We start from the raw sequence: 13,194 nt of genomic DNA on the forward strand, positions 1-13,194 counted from the left end.
CGACGTGTGAGTATTTGAATCGGTGACCTCTTTAGGGAGGCCAGCCAACTCGCGGGGACAGTTTTGGCATCAGCAGCATCATTCCAATCGGCATGGTGACATTCTAAGACGGGTGGGTGAGAGGGAAATCGTAGATCTAATCCATATAGGCAGCAGCAATCTCCCAGGAAAACGCTACGGCACCACCGCCTGCGCTCCTAGCTGGGTGGTCGTTGTTTGTTTATCTGAAGAATCGTGACTGTTGGCCAACCCGATGTTGCTTTGCCTCTCCTGGCCGTAGCTGGTGATTGACTCCAAGGTCGGCGGCTGGATCATCGCGACTCATGTGCCACACAGTCCTCGAGATAGAATGGGTTAAAGACTGGGAGCCGCAATTGGATGGGCCAACGGACCTAGTAAAGGTTGAAGATGACTGTCGAAACCATATACGAAATTAATTTATTCTAGCGTTTGACGCAGTCGAGATGCCCTTCTGGGAGCGAGAGGCAGGATAGCGACGAGGCGGGCTGAAGTTTGAGGACGACAATGCGAGAGAGCAAACTGTGTAGGAACTTCTACAGCACCAACAGTCGACTGCTACCAGTTCCACTATGCTAGCCATTTTCGCTGCTCACGATTCATCGATGGCGCATCGCAAAGCTCCATTCACTGATCATCACATCATGCAAATCAATTGTCATCGGAGGCACGCCGACGTGACTAAATGGTATCATCTAAACTCGTCATACTCGTGAGCAGGAAGCCCGTTATGGCGGTCCTGACCACACCCGACACCCAACCTTGGTCTCGAGGCAGCCGTGACTCGCGTGCCAAACCTGGACTTGCAGAAGGAAACGATTTAGAAACCTCTTCCAAGTCGACCGTAGGGTTAGAACCCTCGTCGTTGAGTAGCCCACATCTAGAATCAAGCGACCTCAGGCGAACCTTCGCTCCGTCATTGCGTAATCAGACGTGGGCCACAACATCCCATGGAGGAAGGGCATGTAGCTGGACACGCGGGTCGCCTTCGTGTTCCGCAACAGGAAAAGCGAAGGCGAATAGGGACGAATATTGGTGGTTTGCTCTCATGAGTCCACCAGCATTGTGTCATCGCCATCGAATGCAGGACCGGGTTTCTCGATAGGAACACCTCTCCCCCGCCCAGCCAAAAGCTCCCTTCTGATCTCGGGAGCAATCTTGTCGTGACCATGGTTCAGGAGGAGGTCTAAGAGGGCTTCGCGTTGGTCTTCGGTAACTAGGCACGGAGCGTCAACATTAGGAGGCCAACCCTGCAAATTGCGCAATTGACTTACTATCGTTGCGATATCTTTGAGCGAACACAAGCATGCATTGGTGGAAAATAACGGGCAATGCCTTGGGAGCAGCATCGCCCTCCCTGGCAGCTGCGGCATACCGGAGGAAGTGGAATACGAGAGAGTCCACGCATTGCCAAGCTGTCGAGCCTTGTGTTAGTTGACAAAGGCTTTGAAGACAAACCAGATGGAGGACGTAAACGTACGCAACGCATATCGCTTTTCCAGGAGAACCTTGAGCATGTAGTTGGTCGCGCTGACACACTCGGAATGCTGCGAGGCCTGCTCTGCGGCAATATCGCACAGCGTCTTGATTGCTGCCGCTGAATGGAGTACAGGAATGGAGACCCGAGCCAAAACTGCAGAGACGATTTGCGCCTCACGCAACGTACAGGTGCCTCGAGTGGATGTTAGTATGAACCCACTTCTCCAAACACGAGAGACCAGGTGTCTCACCAGATGCTGCCAACGGAAACAGGAATCCTACGCTTGATAGTTAGCATCGAATTACGTGCTTTCCGTTCAGACAGACCAACCCTTGAAGAAGCCAGCAGGTTTGTAGAGAGCCCTCTTGAGGCAGTTGAACAGATGGACGTTGAGTTTCTTGTTCTCATAGATGTCCTCGCGGACACGCTCCAAAATGACCATTTCCATGAAGCGCTGCACTACCAGAGGCTTAGCTGAAACGAAGATCCTCGTCGCAGCGTAACACGCATTCGGAGTCCTGCGCGGGGCCTTGTCAGCTCGTCTTCTCTGATATCCGGCAATTCGGGCATACCATGAATCCGGGCGTGTGAGCTGGAGGATGTCCTCCCAGTGGGGAATCTGGGGCAGAATCTTGAAAGGTTTCGGCAGCGGGCCCGATTTGTACCGAGCAAGAATGAGCCCAATCCTAGCGGCACGTCAGCAGTCTCATACATGGTACCGGTTGACGCAACCCATCCCAGACGTACTTTGTGAACACCTCTACCACCTTTGGCGGCAACTCGTAGTCCTCCTCAACTGGGTTGCGGTCTTCTTGCCGCCCACTCTGCATGGCTTCTTTCTCAGCGATCTTGGCCATGATTAGGTCGGCCAGGTTTGTACCCGGCGCTTGCCCCTCGGAACCATCGCCTGGCTTCCCGTCCCAGCCGTGTGTCAGAAGGGGGTCGTCGTTCATTGTGGGCGTTATGAATCGGTTGAACGTTTCGAGATCGGCCGCGTCGACTTCAATCTCCTCGACAACATCCTCCTCATCGCCCCAAACCTCCTCGTTGGCAAACTCTTCCTCGTCTGGCTCGCTGCCTTCCCCCGACCGAGACGGGTCAAAGTCGAAAGCTGAAGTTGTCGGCACAGCCGTGTCCCTAGCCCCAGATTGAAGCTCCTCTTCGTCTATGAGTTCGCGGCTCATGGCCAGAATCTTGCGCGACGATTTGGCATCGACGTAGGCTTGCTCCTCGGCCTGCTTCCTGTCGGCCCGCTTCGAGGGCCGCCCCTCCCGGTTTTTGAGCACTCCCGTCGCGAGAAGGTCATCTTCGAGAGGGTTGTGTCGCCTTTTATTGGACAATGATGGTGTAGTTGCTTTCGGCATCTTTGCGGTATGTCAGTTCCTGGTACGATATGTCGGGTCCGTAAGATGTGTCTAGAGAGAGCCCCTCAATCCGTACAGACTGCCAGCAGCACACAGGCGTCAACTTGCCCTGGTAATTTTTCTTGCAACTCTCCAAAAAAGTTCCCGCTGTGGGGTATCTTGGCGGTTTGCGCTGCGACACCAATTGGCTGAGATGCCAGCTGTGCGGAAATACGATCCGCCGAGGGTCCTGGTTGATTTGATAAGATTAGGAATGTATCGATAACTGCTGGTGCCCCACGGTGCCCCACGTCTACAGCTCGGCATTCGCAAATTTGTACAACGAGGGTGAAAGCGAAGCATCACGTCCTCATCCTGTATAGCGCCTCCTGGTCGTTCGCTTTCTTGTCACCACTTCAAATATGCCAACAGAACTCGAGGAGGTGAATATCGTAGCATGATCTACAGCTGGGTGAAGTGACGGAGCTAACACTATACGCGCAGCTCGTGGGGTTCATAGCCCACCCGAACCCCCAGATCCGCAAGCTGGCGGCTGAAAACCTGGTGCCGTACTCGACGGAGCAGCCCTCGATTTTTAAGACGAAGGAGCTGCTGCCTGTCAAGCACCTCAAGTTCTTGATCCGAGATCATTCAGTGAGGGATTTGCCGCTGCTTGTTGTAGATGGTTCTTCCTGCTGAGTGGTAACGCAGGAAATTGCAGAGCATGCAATCACCATGCTGGTCAACTTGACGGCCGACCGAAGCATTCTTGAACATGTAGCAGCCGACGAGAGGTTCCTCGGCATTCTTCTGGGCAATCTGATTGTATGTATGCCGGCCATACTGCCGCCAATTCGACCCTCACCTAGCGCATCGGTGTGCAGGGCTGACCAAAAGGGAACGTATCTCGCAATAGGATCCAGCAGAGCCCAATGCCGATCTGCTAGCGATGCTTCTTGCCAACTTGGCAAAGTGGGATGGTTTGAAGAGCATCGTGACACGCAAACAAGACCCGCCTGCGGCCCTGAAGTCCAACGAGCTCGTACTGAATCAACTGCTTGACCTGTTCGTCAAGGGAGCGGACGGCACGTACAACAAGGATGCCGACTTCGACTATCTCGCCTACGTTCTCGCCGACCTCTCCAAACACCCTGAAATACGGCAGTTCTTCGTCACCACGCAGGACTACGACGAGGTCATCCCCATCAACAAGATTAAGGTCTTTACGGAGCACAAGTCAGATATCAGGCGGAAAGGCGTGGCGAGCACCATCAAGAACGTGGCCTTTGACGTGCCGGCCCACCCTGCCTTCTTGGACGAGGACCAGATCAACATCCTACCATATCTCTTGCTTCCCATTACGGGTAACGAGCAATATGACGAGGAGGAGATGATAGGCATGCTGCCGGATCTACAGCTGCTGCCTCCCGACAAGCAAAGAGATCCGGACCACAGCATTGTCCAAACCCATGTGGAGACATTGACTCTATTGACCACTACTAGGGAAGGGCGCGACCTGATGAGGAGTGTCAACGTGTACCCAATTATTCGGGAAACACACCTTCGTGTCGATGATGAGGGCGTCCGCGAGGCGTGCGAACGGCTGGTCCAAGTGCTGATGAGGGACGAAGCAGAGCCAGGTAAAGAAGGGGAAGCTGAGGGAGACGGTGACGACGACAAGATCGTCGAAGTTTAGGACATTCGCAAGAGGAAAGCCATTAGTTTACAAACCGTGGTTTGCACCAGCGAGTCGGGCAGACAACGAGATTACACCCCTGCGACACCGCCGGCACGGTTCCAGCAAGAGGTCGCGTGCTCTCTTTCCGATCCTGACAGCCAAGACACCAAGAGAGCCCACCAAGACCGCCACGCCGGCACCCAGGCGCAGCCAAGCAAGCCAAGCACCCCAAGCAAAGCAAGCGACGGGAACAAGACTGGCTAGAAAGCTTAACACAGACTGTGCAACATCGATGACGTTATCTTTGACATGGCAAGGAACGACACCTCTTGGACGACCACCCAAATTATCTGCGATGCATTCAAGCAAGGAGATGGAGGGAATGAGGTCAAGGGACTCATTCTCGTTCCCAACAAGATACGAGGCTCTGTTGACGTCTCATTTGGCCGTGGGACGGGTGACCATGGCTTTAAGGGTGAACATCTCAGACCTAGCTCGTGCCTCACTCGCTGGTGTCGATTGGTTGAACCGCTACAGATTCAGTCACTCTGCTATGATGACAGACTGCATAGGCAACCATGGATAGACATGTCACTTGCGTAGACTACGTCAAGAACATGTCGACATTGCCATCTGATTCTTCCATGAAATCACCCTGGTTCTGGAATTGATGTTGATATATGCCAAGATTGGCCTGGGAACTGAGAAGTTTCAACTTCACAACAGTGAAAGAGACTGTCGGCCCAGGTTTCCGAAATCTCCGTGTTTGTTGCGTCCAACGCAGCCGCCGATCAGACCTTTTGAAGGGGCATGCAAAATTGAAATGGTAATCTGGTCCGGATCCTCTCTTGCTTGCGGAGTGTCGTCAACTCGGGCGCTGTGCGTGCATCAGGACGCATTGAAAGTCTGACGAACCAGAGGTCGACAATCCACAACGTGGTGATCCCCAACTTGTTATTCGCGGGGAAGACCCCCATGCTTCGGGAGAAAGCCCGGCTGCGGGTAGCGATCCCTGCCAAGGACAGTGGGGTCTTGACCGGTACGACTTGCCATTTTTGGAGCCCCATTAGCGGACGATTGGCTCTCAATGCTGCCTTTGCTGCCGAGTCTCTGGCGACTCTCCCAACAACCCGACAACGCCACTGTTTGTACACTATTGCTTTGACTTTGTTGCAAGTTCCGAGGGCTGTGACCGAACGACCAATTTGGAAATCCCACGCCGGGTGGCAAAGGATGGAAAGGGCCAGGGGTCGCTGCGTCAGCGACAAACCGCCAAGTCGTGGCGCCGAGATCTTTGCCGATTGCCAAGATGTTCAAGAGATGCAGAGACGCCGAGAAAGACGCCTAGAATGCCCAGACTTCGGATGGACGGCCATTCAAGCAACGCTCGTCATCGAAGCACTGAGCCGCATTTGAATTTCGAAACCAGTAGTATTGAAACAAGGTTTGCGCTCCAGTAGTTGTTGCCGTGAGTTCCGTCTGCTTACGCGCTGATACGTCTCTGAGGAGTGCAGCTGGTTGCCACGTGCGATGGCTTCGCAACTTGAAGGGTTCAGAAAAACAGGACGGCCACGGGTGGGTGGGTGGATCAGGTTTACAATGTATGTACATAGTGACGACGGGCAAGGGTATGGCCAGGACCAAGAGGCGAACGAGCGCAGCTAGCATTGCCTGCATCCCACCTTCGCCCACTGGCACATGCAGTCAAGTGTTATGCCAGCCCAAGCGTTTTCTGGGATCCGTTCACTAACTCAGCGACAGGCACGCGAGCACTCCAAACCGACTCCACCAGGCTGTCTCTCCCCCTCGCCTCGACATTTAATACTTCTGCCCCTTCTGTTTCCCTGATTCCATCTCGCGTTTGTCGTGCATCGTCCTCTCAGTCCCCTACTCTCCTCGCCCTGCAAGGCCCTGATTTTCGAAAAGACGTGGGCAGACCTGGGCATCACTTGAGCCCTGCCCTTTCCCGCTCCCTCTTCCCTCCTTCTTTCACCACCTCAACAAACTCCCAGCACCTTGCTCAGCTATGGCAGAAATTCAAAAGACATCCGGCGGCAATAACGCCTATCACAACTTTGGTACGTTCGGACTGCAAAGCTCCCTCGATGTGACCTCAGAGTCAAGGCTAACTGTTTGAACAGTACGTCTGCGTCAACCCCGGCTCGTTTTATTCCACGGCGGGACATGGCTAACATTCCTTGGCAGCACAATGATTTTGCTCACATCAAGGACGTCAATGAGCGGCGGCGTCTTGCACTCGCCGAGGTCGACAAAGCTCCTTTCGGCTGGTACCATGTTCGCGCTGTCGTCGTCGCCGGTGTCGGCTTCTTCACTGATTCCTACGACATCTTCACCGTCTCGCTCCTGACCCTCATGCTTGGCGTCGTCTACTACCCCGGCGTTGGCTCGATGCCCACCACATCCGACACGGCCATCAAGCTGGCTACGTCGGCCGGCACCGTCATCGGCCAGCTCGGCTTCGGCGCCCTGGCCGATATCGTCGGCCGGAAGCGCATGTACGGCCTCGAGCTGATCATGATTATTTTCGCTACTCTCGGCCAGGCCCTGACATCTTCGTCTCCCTCCATGGACATTATCGGTGTCATCATCTTCTGGCGTGTCTTGATGGGCGTCGGCATCGGTGGTGATTACCCCTTATCCAGTATCATCACGTCTGAGTTCGCCACGACGAAGTGGAGGGGTGCCATGATGGGCGCTGTCTTTGCTATGCAGGGTCTTGGCCAACTCTGCGCCGCCTTCGTCATGCTATTCCTCACCCTTGGCTTCAAGTCGTCCTTGGAGCCCTCCACCAAGCTCGCCAACTGCACTGACGGCTGCGCCCAGGCCGTCGACAAGATGTGGCGAGTGCTGATCGGCTTCGGCGCCGTTCCGGGCTGCATCGCCCTCTACTACCGTCTGACCATCCCCGAGACACCTCGCTACACCTTCGATGTCGAGCTGGATGTCGAGAAGGCCGAAGGCGACGCCGAGGCCTACCTGAAGGGCAAACCGGGTGCCGCGCCCGATGAGATTGCCCGTGCTACTGCTAAGAAGCAGGCCCTTGAGCAAATGAAGGGCCAAAACAAGGCCAGCTGGTCCGACTTCTTCGGCCATTATTCCAAGCTCAAGAACTTCAAGCTCTTGGCTGGGTAAGTAGTCAGACGCTTCACAGTACCACCTCGAGATTGGCCAACTGACACTTCCTCAGTACTGCCCTGTCCTGGTGCTTCCTCGACATCGCCTACTATGGCGTCTCCTTGAACAACGCTACCATCCTCGAAGCTATCGGCTACTCCACCAAAGGTGCCCACAACACGTACGAGATTCTCTACAACACGGCCGTCGGCAACCTGATCATCGTCCTCGCCGGTGCCGTGCCAGGCTATTGGGTGACGGTCTTCACTGTCGACACCCTCGGCCGCAAGCCCATCCAGTTCATGGGCTTCACCATCCTGACCATCCTCTTCATCGTCATGGGCTTCGCCTACTTCCACATCTCGGTCAACGGCCTGCTGGCCATTTTCGTCCTGGCCCAGTTCTTCTTCAACTTTGGCCCCAACGCCACCACCTTTATTGTGCCTGGCGAGTGTTTCCCGACCCGGTATCGGTCCACCTCGCACGGCATCTCGGCTGCCATGGGCAAGATCGGCTCCATCATCGGCCAGGGTGCCATCGCGCCCCTGCGCACGCGCGGCGCAACGCCGGGCAACCCCAACCCATGGATGGACCACGTGCTCGAGATCTATGCGCTGTTCATGTTGCTCGGTATCGGTTCCACGGCCTTGATCAAGGAGACGAAGCGCAAGACGCTCGAGGAGCTGGCCGGCGATGATGAGGACGTGCCTGTCAGTGAGGTGTCGCGGGCTCCTCGTGAGGTTGTTAATGGGAGTCCGAGCGGGGTTGATATCGAGGCGAGAACGTAATATGCGACGTCGGACTTGTTGACTGTTTTGTTTATCTACGTAAAAATGGGATATTTGCGCTTCACCTAGCCGTGAAGGCTGTGTTGGTGGATGTGGCGGAGATAGTTCACCATGTTAGATTTATACCCCGTTCGCGAGTTGACGAGATACTCTCTCCTGTTATATATTCCGGAAATAGATGCACATTCCTTCAGTTCTGGAGATTGGTATAACCGGAATCTACATTAGCTTATGCAAGCTGTCTAGCGTCTCGTATATTGTTACTTCAACGTCCCGTCTCGTGTCATTGTTTCTTTCGCTTCTTCCCATTTCGTTCATGGTCCTTTCCCTTTCCCCACTTCGTACATTCCTTGTCCCGCCTTGGTCCTCCTTCTCTCATTCTTCTCTTACTACTCTAGCTTCAAAGTATCTACTGCCACCAACCGGCCCACCATCCTCCTTCCTTCTTCCCCTTCCCCCTTCTGGCTTTCACACTACCCCCACCAGTCTGTCCGGCCACGCCGGCAGCCAGCTCCCTGGCCTGGCCATCGCCATCCAACCTCACATTCACCACCACCGGAGTAAGCGAAGTGAGCGCTGCTTCGGCCCCTTCAGACCATCTGCCCCTGAACCCCCGCTGCTTCTCCGTCTCAGCCCCGGCCGCTGCGAGGGAAGGACAACAACTCTGGGCATCAGCTCCCGGCCTGTCTTTGCTGCTGCCCCTCCGCATTGGCTTCAAAGTTGGCAGCGGCGGCGATGACGACGACGACGACGACGGCGGCGGCCCGCTTGGGGACGAGGATGCCTGCTGGAAGAAGGAGGCGGCCCTCCTGATACTGCGGTAGCGCTTTCGCCGGACGGTCGTCCCCTGCAAAGTTGAAAGGGCATCGTTCTCTTCCGACTGGCGCTGGCCAGCCGCTAGTGGAGCCGCCACGCACCGCAAGCTGGCTTGACGTCGAGGGATAGACGGCGCCGGGCGTGCATGCGGTGACGGGGTTTTTGATTTGTATTCCTGTCCTGTCTCCAAGGGACGCATGTGCGCCTCCCTCGCGAGCACGTCGTCGTCTTTTGCTTGCTGTTTAGAGCCAGCCAGGAATGACAGGAAGTCGAGGACTGGAGGATGCCTGATAAGACTGAGAGAAGAAGGCGCTGCGTCCGTCTCGGATGCGACGGATTGGGAGCGGATGGCACGCTGCATCACGGCATGCGCGTTCTCAGATCCCCAGTGGGAGGCGATGACCTGGAAGAGAGGGTTTGGGCGTTGGATAATGGGAGGCGGCGACCATGGCGAGGCAGCGTTGCGTCGTTTGATGGTTGCGACGGCGGTGGTTTGGAGGACGGTATGAAAACTTGACAGGCCATCAGGCGCCGTGGTCTGTGCTGCCACTGGGGTCTGCAGGTGACTCTGCGGGAATCCAGAGTGACGGTATGTAAGGCGAACCTGGACATATTCCGTTACCGTACCGCCGAGTTGGTGTTCTAGGTCCTCGATCAACTTGTCTGAATTCTGACGGACATGGCTGTGCCCCAGACGACGAGCGGCTGGCTGAAGGCGGATGTGGGTGACAAAGAGGAGTCGGGTTCCTGGATGGAGGGTCCTTCGGATTTAACGCAAGAGTTAGGGATTCAGCGAAGTCAGTCAGTAGGATTGGACCTACTTGGTGTATGCCTTGCCGTCTAAGACTTCTACAATGGTGCTCTTGCTGGTCGGTAATATCTCAATCGAGACGTCGTATAGATATCCATACTGCAGTACATCTTGGAGCCGCTGTTAGATACTGCCGTGAAGTTGTGGTGAGTGAACTCCCATGGTCCGCTCACCTGGAGAGGGCTGACCGTCCGTGGCCGCGCCGTGATACCACCCATCAGAGTCGACCAGGCACACCTGGGTAGAGAGTTCTACAGCAGCCCAAACGGTGGCAACACCCTCATCAACAACTCTATACTCGGGTGTCACGACAATACTGGGAGCGAGCACGCACTGTCCCGGGAGAGACAGGGAGCGTGTGCCGGGAAGACTGGCGTCTGTCAGCACCGATGCATGCAAGGTTCTCGGGCCATCCCCTGAATCGTACGATTGCGATAGGTTAAACATGCTTTGCGCGTTCTTTCGGAAGGACGAGTCTTGGTCCCGGTCGTCCTCTGGAGTAGCTCGGCGTGCTGGGTTCGCCCACCCGTGTGTGCTGTCATGATCGACAACCCCAGCCAAGACTTGCCTCGGCCCCGATCGGACTGGATTGGACTTTCGATGTGGTGGCGAACCATACGGGATACGGCTGTTCGACTGATGTGAGCTCATGCATGATTCGGATCGGGGGCGCTCGAGAGCGGCAGGATCAGCCAACGGTGTAACTGCTCTCTCTGACCGGCGTAAGCAGATTGCACCCCACATGCAGCACGATAGAAGTAGGATGCCAACCGTCTGCGGTTCCGTCCCAGGCACAGCCAACAGGGTGACACATGGTCCACCCGCCCCGACCTCCCCTCCTCTTCGGAAGCGTCAGGGGTCGGCAGCCACCGGGTGGTCCCGGGGGGCTGTCCATAGTGGCGTCCGACTGATCGCTTGCAGGGCTGCAGCCACGAGCATGCCGGGCAATCCGGTCGCCGCCTTCTAGAGCTGAGCGTTTTGTGACATGCAACGGTCTCGGCACATCGCCGTTGTCGGATTGAGCGCAAGCTGCCACCGTCCGGGATGCCCCATAGCCCGCCACTGCCATTGCCATTGAAGATTGTTTCCTGCGCCTGGCGCTTGTCGTGCGAGTTGGGAATCACGGTACAGAAGGGGTTTTTGAAACTATTCATGAAACCGGTTCGTGATAGGGTAAGCGGGGTCGAAATCAAACACTCTGTACTGCCGAAGGAGTCTGTGCGAAGGTGAAGTAGTCGGTATTCAAAAGGGTATCTCCTGCTAAGCATGCCGGCAAGCCATGTAGTCTGCAAAGCCTTGGGTGCGTGGCACGAGATAAATGGCGGCATGCTCCATTGCGTGCCGGCTGCGACATCCCCTTGCCCAGGGAAAGCGGCACCTCGCGCAATACCTTACCTTAATAGGCACGTGTCGAAAATGATCGGGGAAAGAGCCTTTCAGAGGTTGTGATCCGCGTACAAGGCGGCTGCGCCAAGCGTCTGGAGTAGCCTAGATTTGACACCTTCAACTTCCGCGTCTTGCATGCTAAGGAAGTTGATCTGCGTTTTCATCGTTAGCTCTGGCATCTAGCAAAGAAGAGGTCAACGACATACCACATCATCAGCAGTCCCGAAATTCCCAAACAACACGCCCTCCGACTGGCTCGCCGCGATCCCTCTCTTTACTCGTTCCTCCCAGACACCTTCCCAGTTCCACTCCTCGGGGCGTCTCGTCGTAACACCGGCAGCGGCGTCAGCCTCCGGCCGAGTCTTCCCCTCCGCCGCGGCATCACTGCCTCCACTGGGAAATGGCTTTCCTGCAATCTGCCTCCGGTGCGTCCGCCAAGCGTGCCACGCGCCCGGATTCCCCGCCGCCTCAAGCGGCACCGAGTCCAACACGTCCTCATCGTCAAACGTGCTCCGGATATAGCGCAGCACCTCGTACGTCGACACCTCTCTCGCGCCCGTCCGCGCATACCCCGGCACCGAAGCAGAAGATGACGCAGCCAATGCCGCCGAGCCAGGCGCAGTGCCCGTCGCGGTAGCCACAGCCCTCGTCGGCGTTGTCACCTCCCCAACACTGCCACCACTACCGCCACCATGACCACCGCGATTCCCGCCCCTCGTCGCCGCGCTCCTCTGCTCCCACGCTCTGCTCCGACGCCCAAACCAGCCCGCGAAACCATGCCGCAAACTGAACCCGCCGGGCGGCAGCCTCTCCTCGTCATTCGCGCTGGCCGTGCCGCCGTCCTGCACATCGGTCGAATACATGTAGGTGGTCAGCGGCGTGATGAGCGGATGGAACATGTCCGTGGAGAAGGTCACGAGCGGCGGCAGGGTCGGGTACGTGTCCGGGAACGAGATGTTGAAGCGCAGGATTGCCGAGGCGTAGGGGCCTGGGGAAAACAATTTCAGCTCAACTTTTCTTCAAATATGCGAACCAACAGCGCCTGGATGCAAATAAGACAAAAGGATGCGAGACGAACCTTTCCGCACGAAGATGATGCCCGACCAGAGGGCTGGGTCGCCTGGTGTGAGGCTGACATAGATGCCATGAGGACAGGCTTGTTTGAGACCGGCACTTTGGGGCCGAAGACAGATTTGTTAGCTTTGAAAGACTTTGGGCTGGCTCGGATAGGAGAGACACATACAACTCAGCGAGCAGATGTTGGCGTTTGACTGCAGGCAGATTGCACATTTCCCTTGTCTTGGGGCAGAGAAATGTCTGTTCCGTTTGGGAGTTGATTGTTATTTTTGAAAGAAACTTGATTTGTTCAGATGCGTAGATCGTTTGAGGAGAGAGAGTCTATACATAAGCGAAATCCCAAGTTCGACAGGCACTTCCAAAACTATGATGCTTCTAAAATCCGTGAACCACGCGCATTGGTATTGCGAAACCGCGACGTTTAGGTTCATGCAACTGGCGCCAAGAGGCAGAGGAGAGCGCGTAGACCATCAAGGGTTAGGGTCGTGGGCATGCCAATCAGTTCCACCAGCTCCTGACAACTGAAAATGCAATGTAAGATGCATGGTGTATCTGTACATAGTAGAGACCTAGGGGCGTTGCCAATGCTTCCACGGGCAGTTTGTTTACCCAGGTCGCATGTGTCTGCAAGCAACAGATCTGGGCCCAATTTTGCAGACGCG

The 13,194-nt window shown here is 55.8% G+C and overlaps 4 protein-coding genes across 4 annotated transcripts; 2 read left to right on the forward strand and 2 right to left on the reverse strand.

The window, feature by feature from the left end:
- Positions 1-600: 600 nt before the first annotated feature.
- On the reverse strand, positions 601-3,007 carry N657DRAFT_642947 (Bystin-domain-containing protein). Its single transcript, XM_062792443.1, has 7 exons — positions 2,246-3,007; positions 2,071-2,184; positions 1,829-2,016; positions 1,749-1,775; positions 1,499-1,690; positions 1,293-1,433; positions 601-1,234 (listed from the first exon to the last, which is right to left on the reverse strand). The coding sequence occupies exons 1-7, from the start codon at positions 2,860-2,862 to the stop codon at positions 1,065-1,067; spliced, it is 1,449 nt and encodes a 482-aa protein (XP_062649938.1). The 5' UTR covers positions 2,863-3,007; the 3' UTR covers positions 601-1,064.
- Positions 3,008-3,263: 256 nt separating this feature from the next.
- Positions 3,264-4,537, forward strand: N657DRAFT_632301 (DUF383-domain-containing protein; the record flags this gene model as incomplete). The annotated part of the gene is made up of 4 exons (XM_062791135.1): positions 3,264-3,284; positions 3,346-3,495; positions 3,553-3,666; positions 3,758-4,537. The coding sequence occupies 4 exons, from the start codon at positions 3,264-3,266 to the stop codon at positions 4,535-4,537; spliced, it is 1,065 nt and encodes a 354-aa protein (XP_062649939.1).
- A 2,008-nt stretch (positions 4,538-6,545) lies between these two features.
- N657DRAFT_632302 (phosphate permease) lies at positions 6,546-8,442 on the forward strand (the record flags this gene model as incomplete). The annotated part of the gene is made up of 4 exons (XM_062791136.1): positions 6,546-6,597; positions 6,661-6,683; positions 6,725-7,668; positions 7,728-8,442. 4 exons carry the CDS (start codon positions 6,546-6,548, stop codon positions 8,440-8,442), a joined length of 1,734 nt encoding a protein of 577 aa, XP_062649940.1.
- Positions 8,443-8,851: 409 nt separating this feature from the next.
- On the reverse strand, positions 8,852-12,745 carry N657DRAFT_567360 (uncharacterized protein; the record flags this gene model as incomplete). Its single annotated transcript, XM_062788505.1, has 10 exons — positions 8,852-8,957; positions 9,054-10,019; positions 10,281-10,402; positions 10,655-10,697; positions 10,891-11,131; positions 11,199-11,323; positions 11,528-11,607; positions 11,662-12,443; positions 12,534-12,628; positions 12,699-12,745. The coding sequence occupies 10 exons, from the start codon at positions 12,743-12,745 to the stop codon at positions 8,852-8,854; spliced, it is 2,607 nt and encodes an 868-aa protein (XP_062649941.1).
- Between the last annotated feature and the right edge of the window lie 449 nt (positions 12,746-13,194).

This window comes from Parathielavia appendiculata (genome assembly GCF_033297405.1).
Source record: "Parathielavia appendiculata strain CBS 731.68 unplaced genomic scaffold N657scaffold_3, whole genome shotgun sequence".
Lineage (NCBI taxonomy): Eukaryota > Fungi > Ascomycota > Sordariomycetes > Sordariales > Chaetomiaceae > Parathielavia > Parathielavia appendiculata.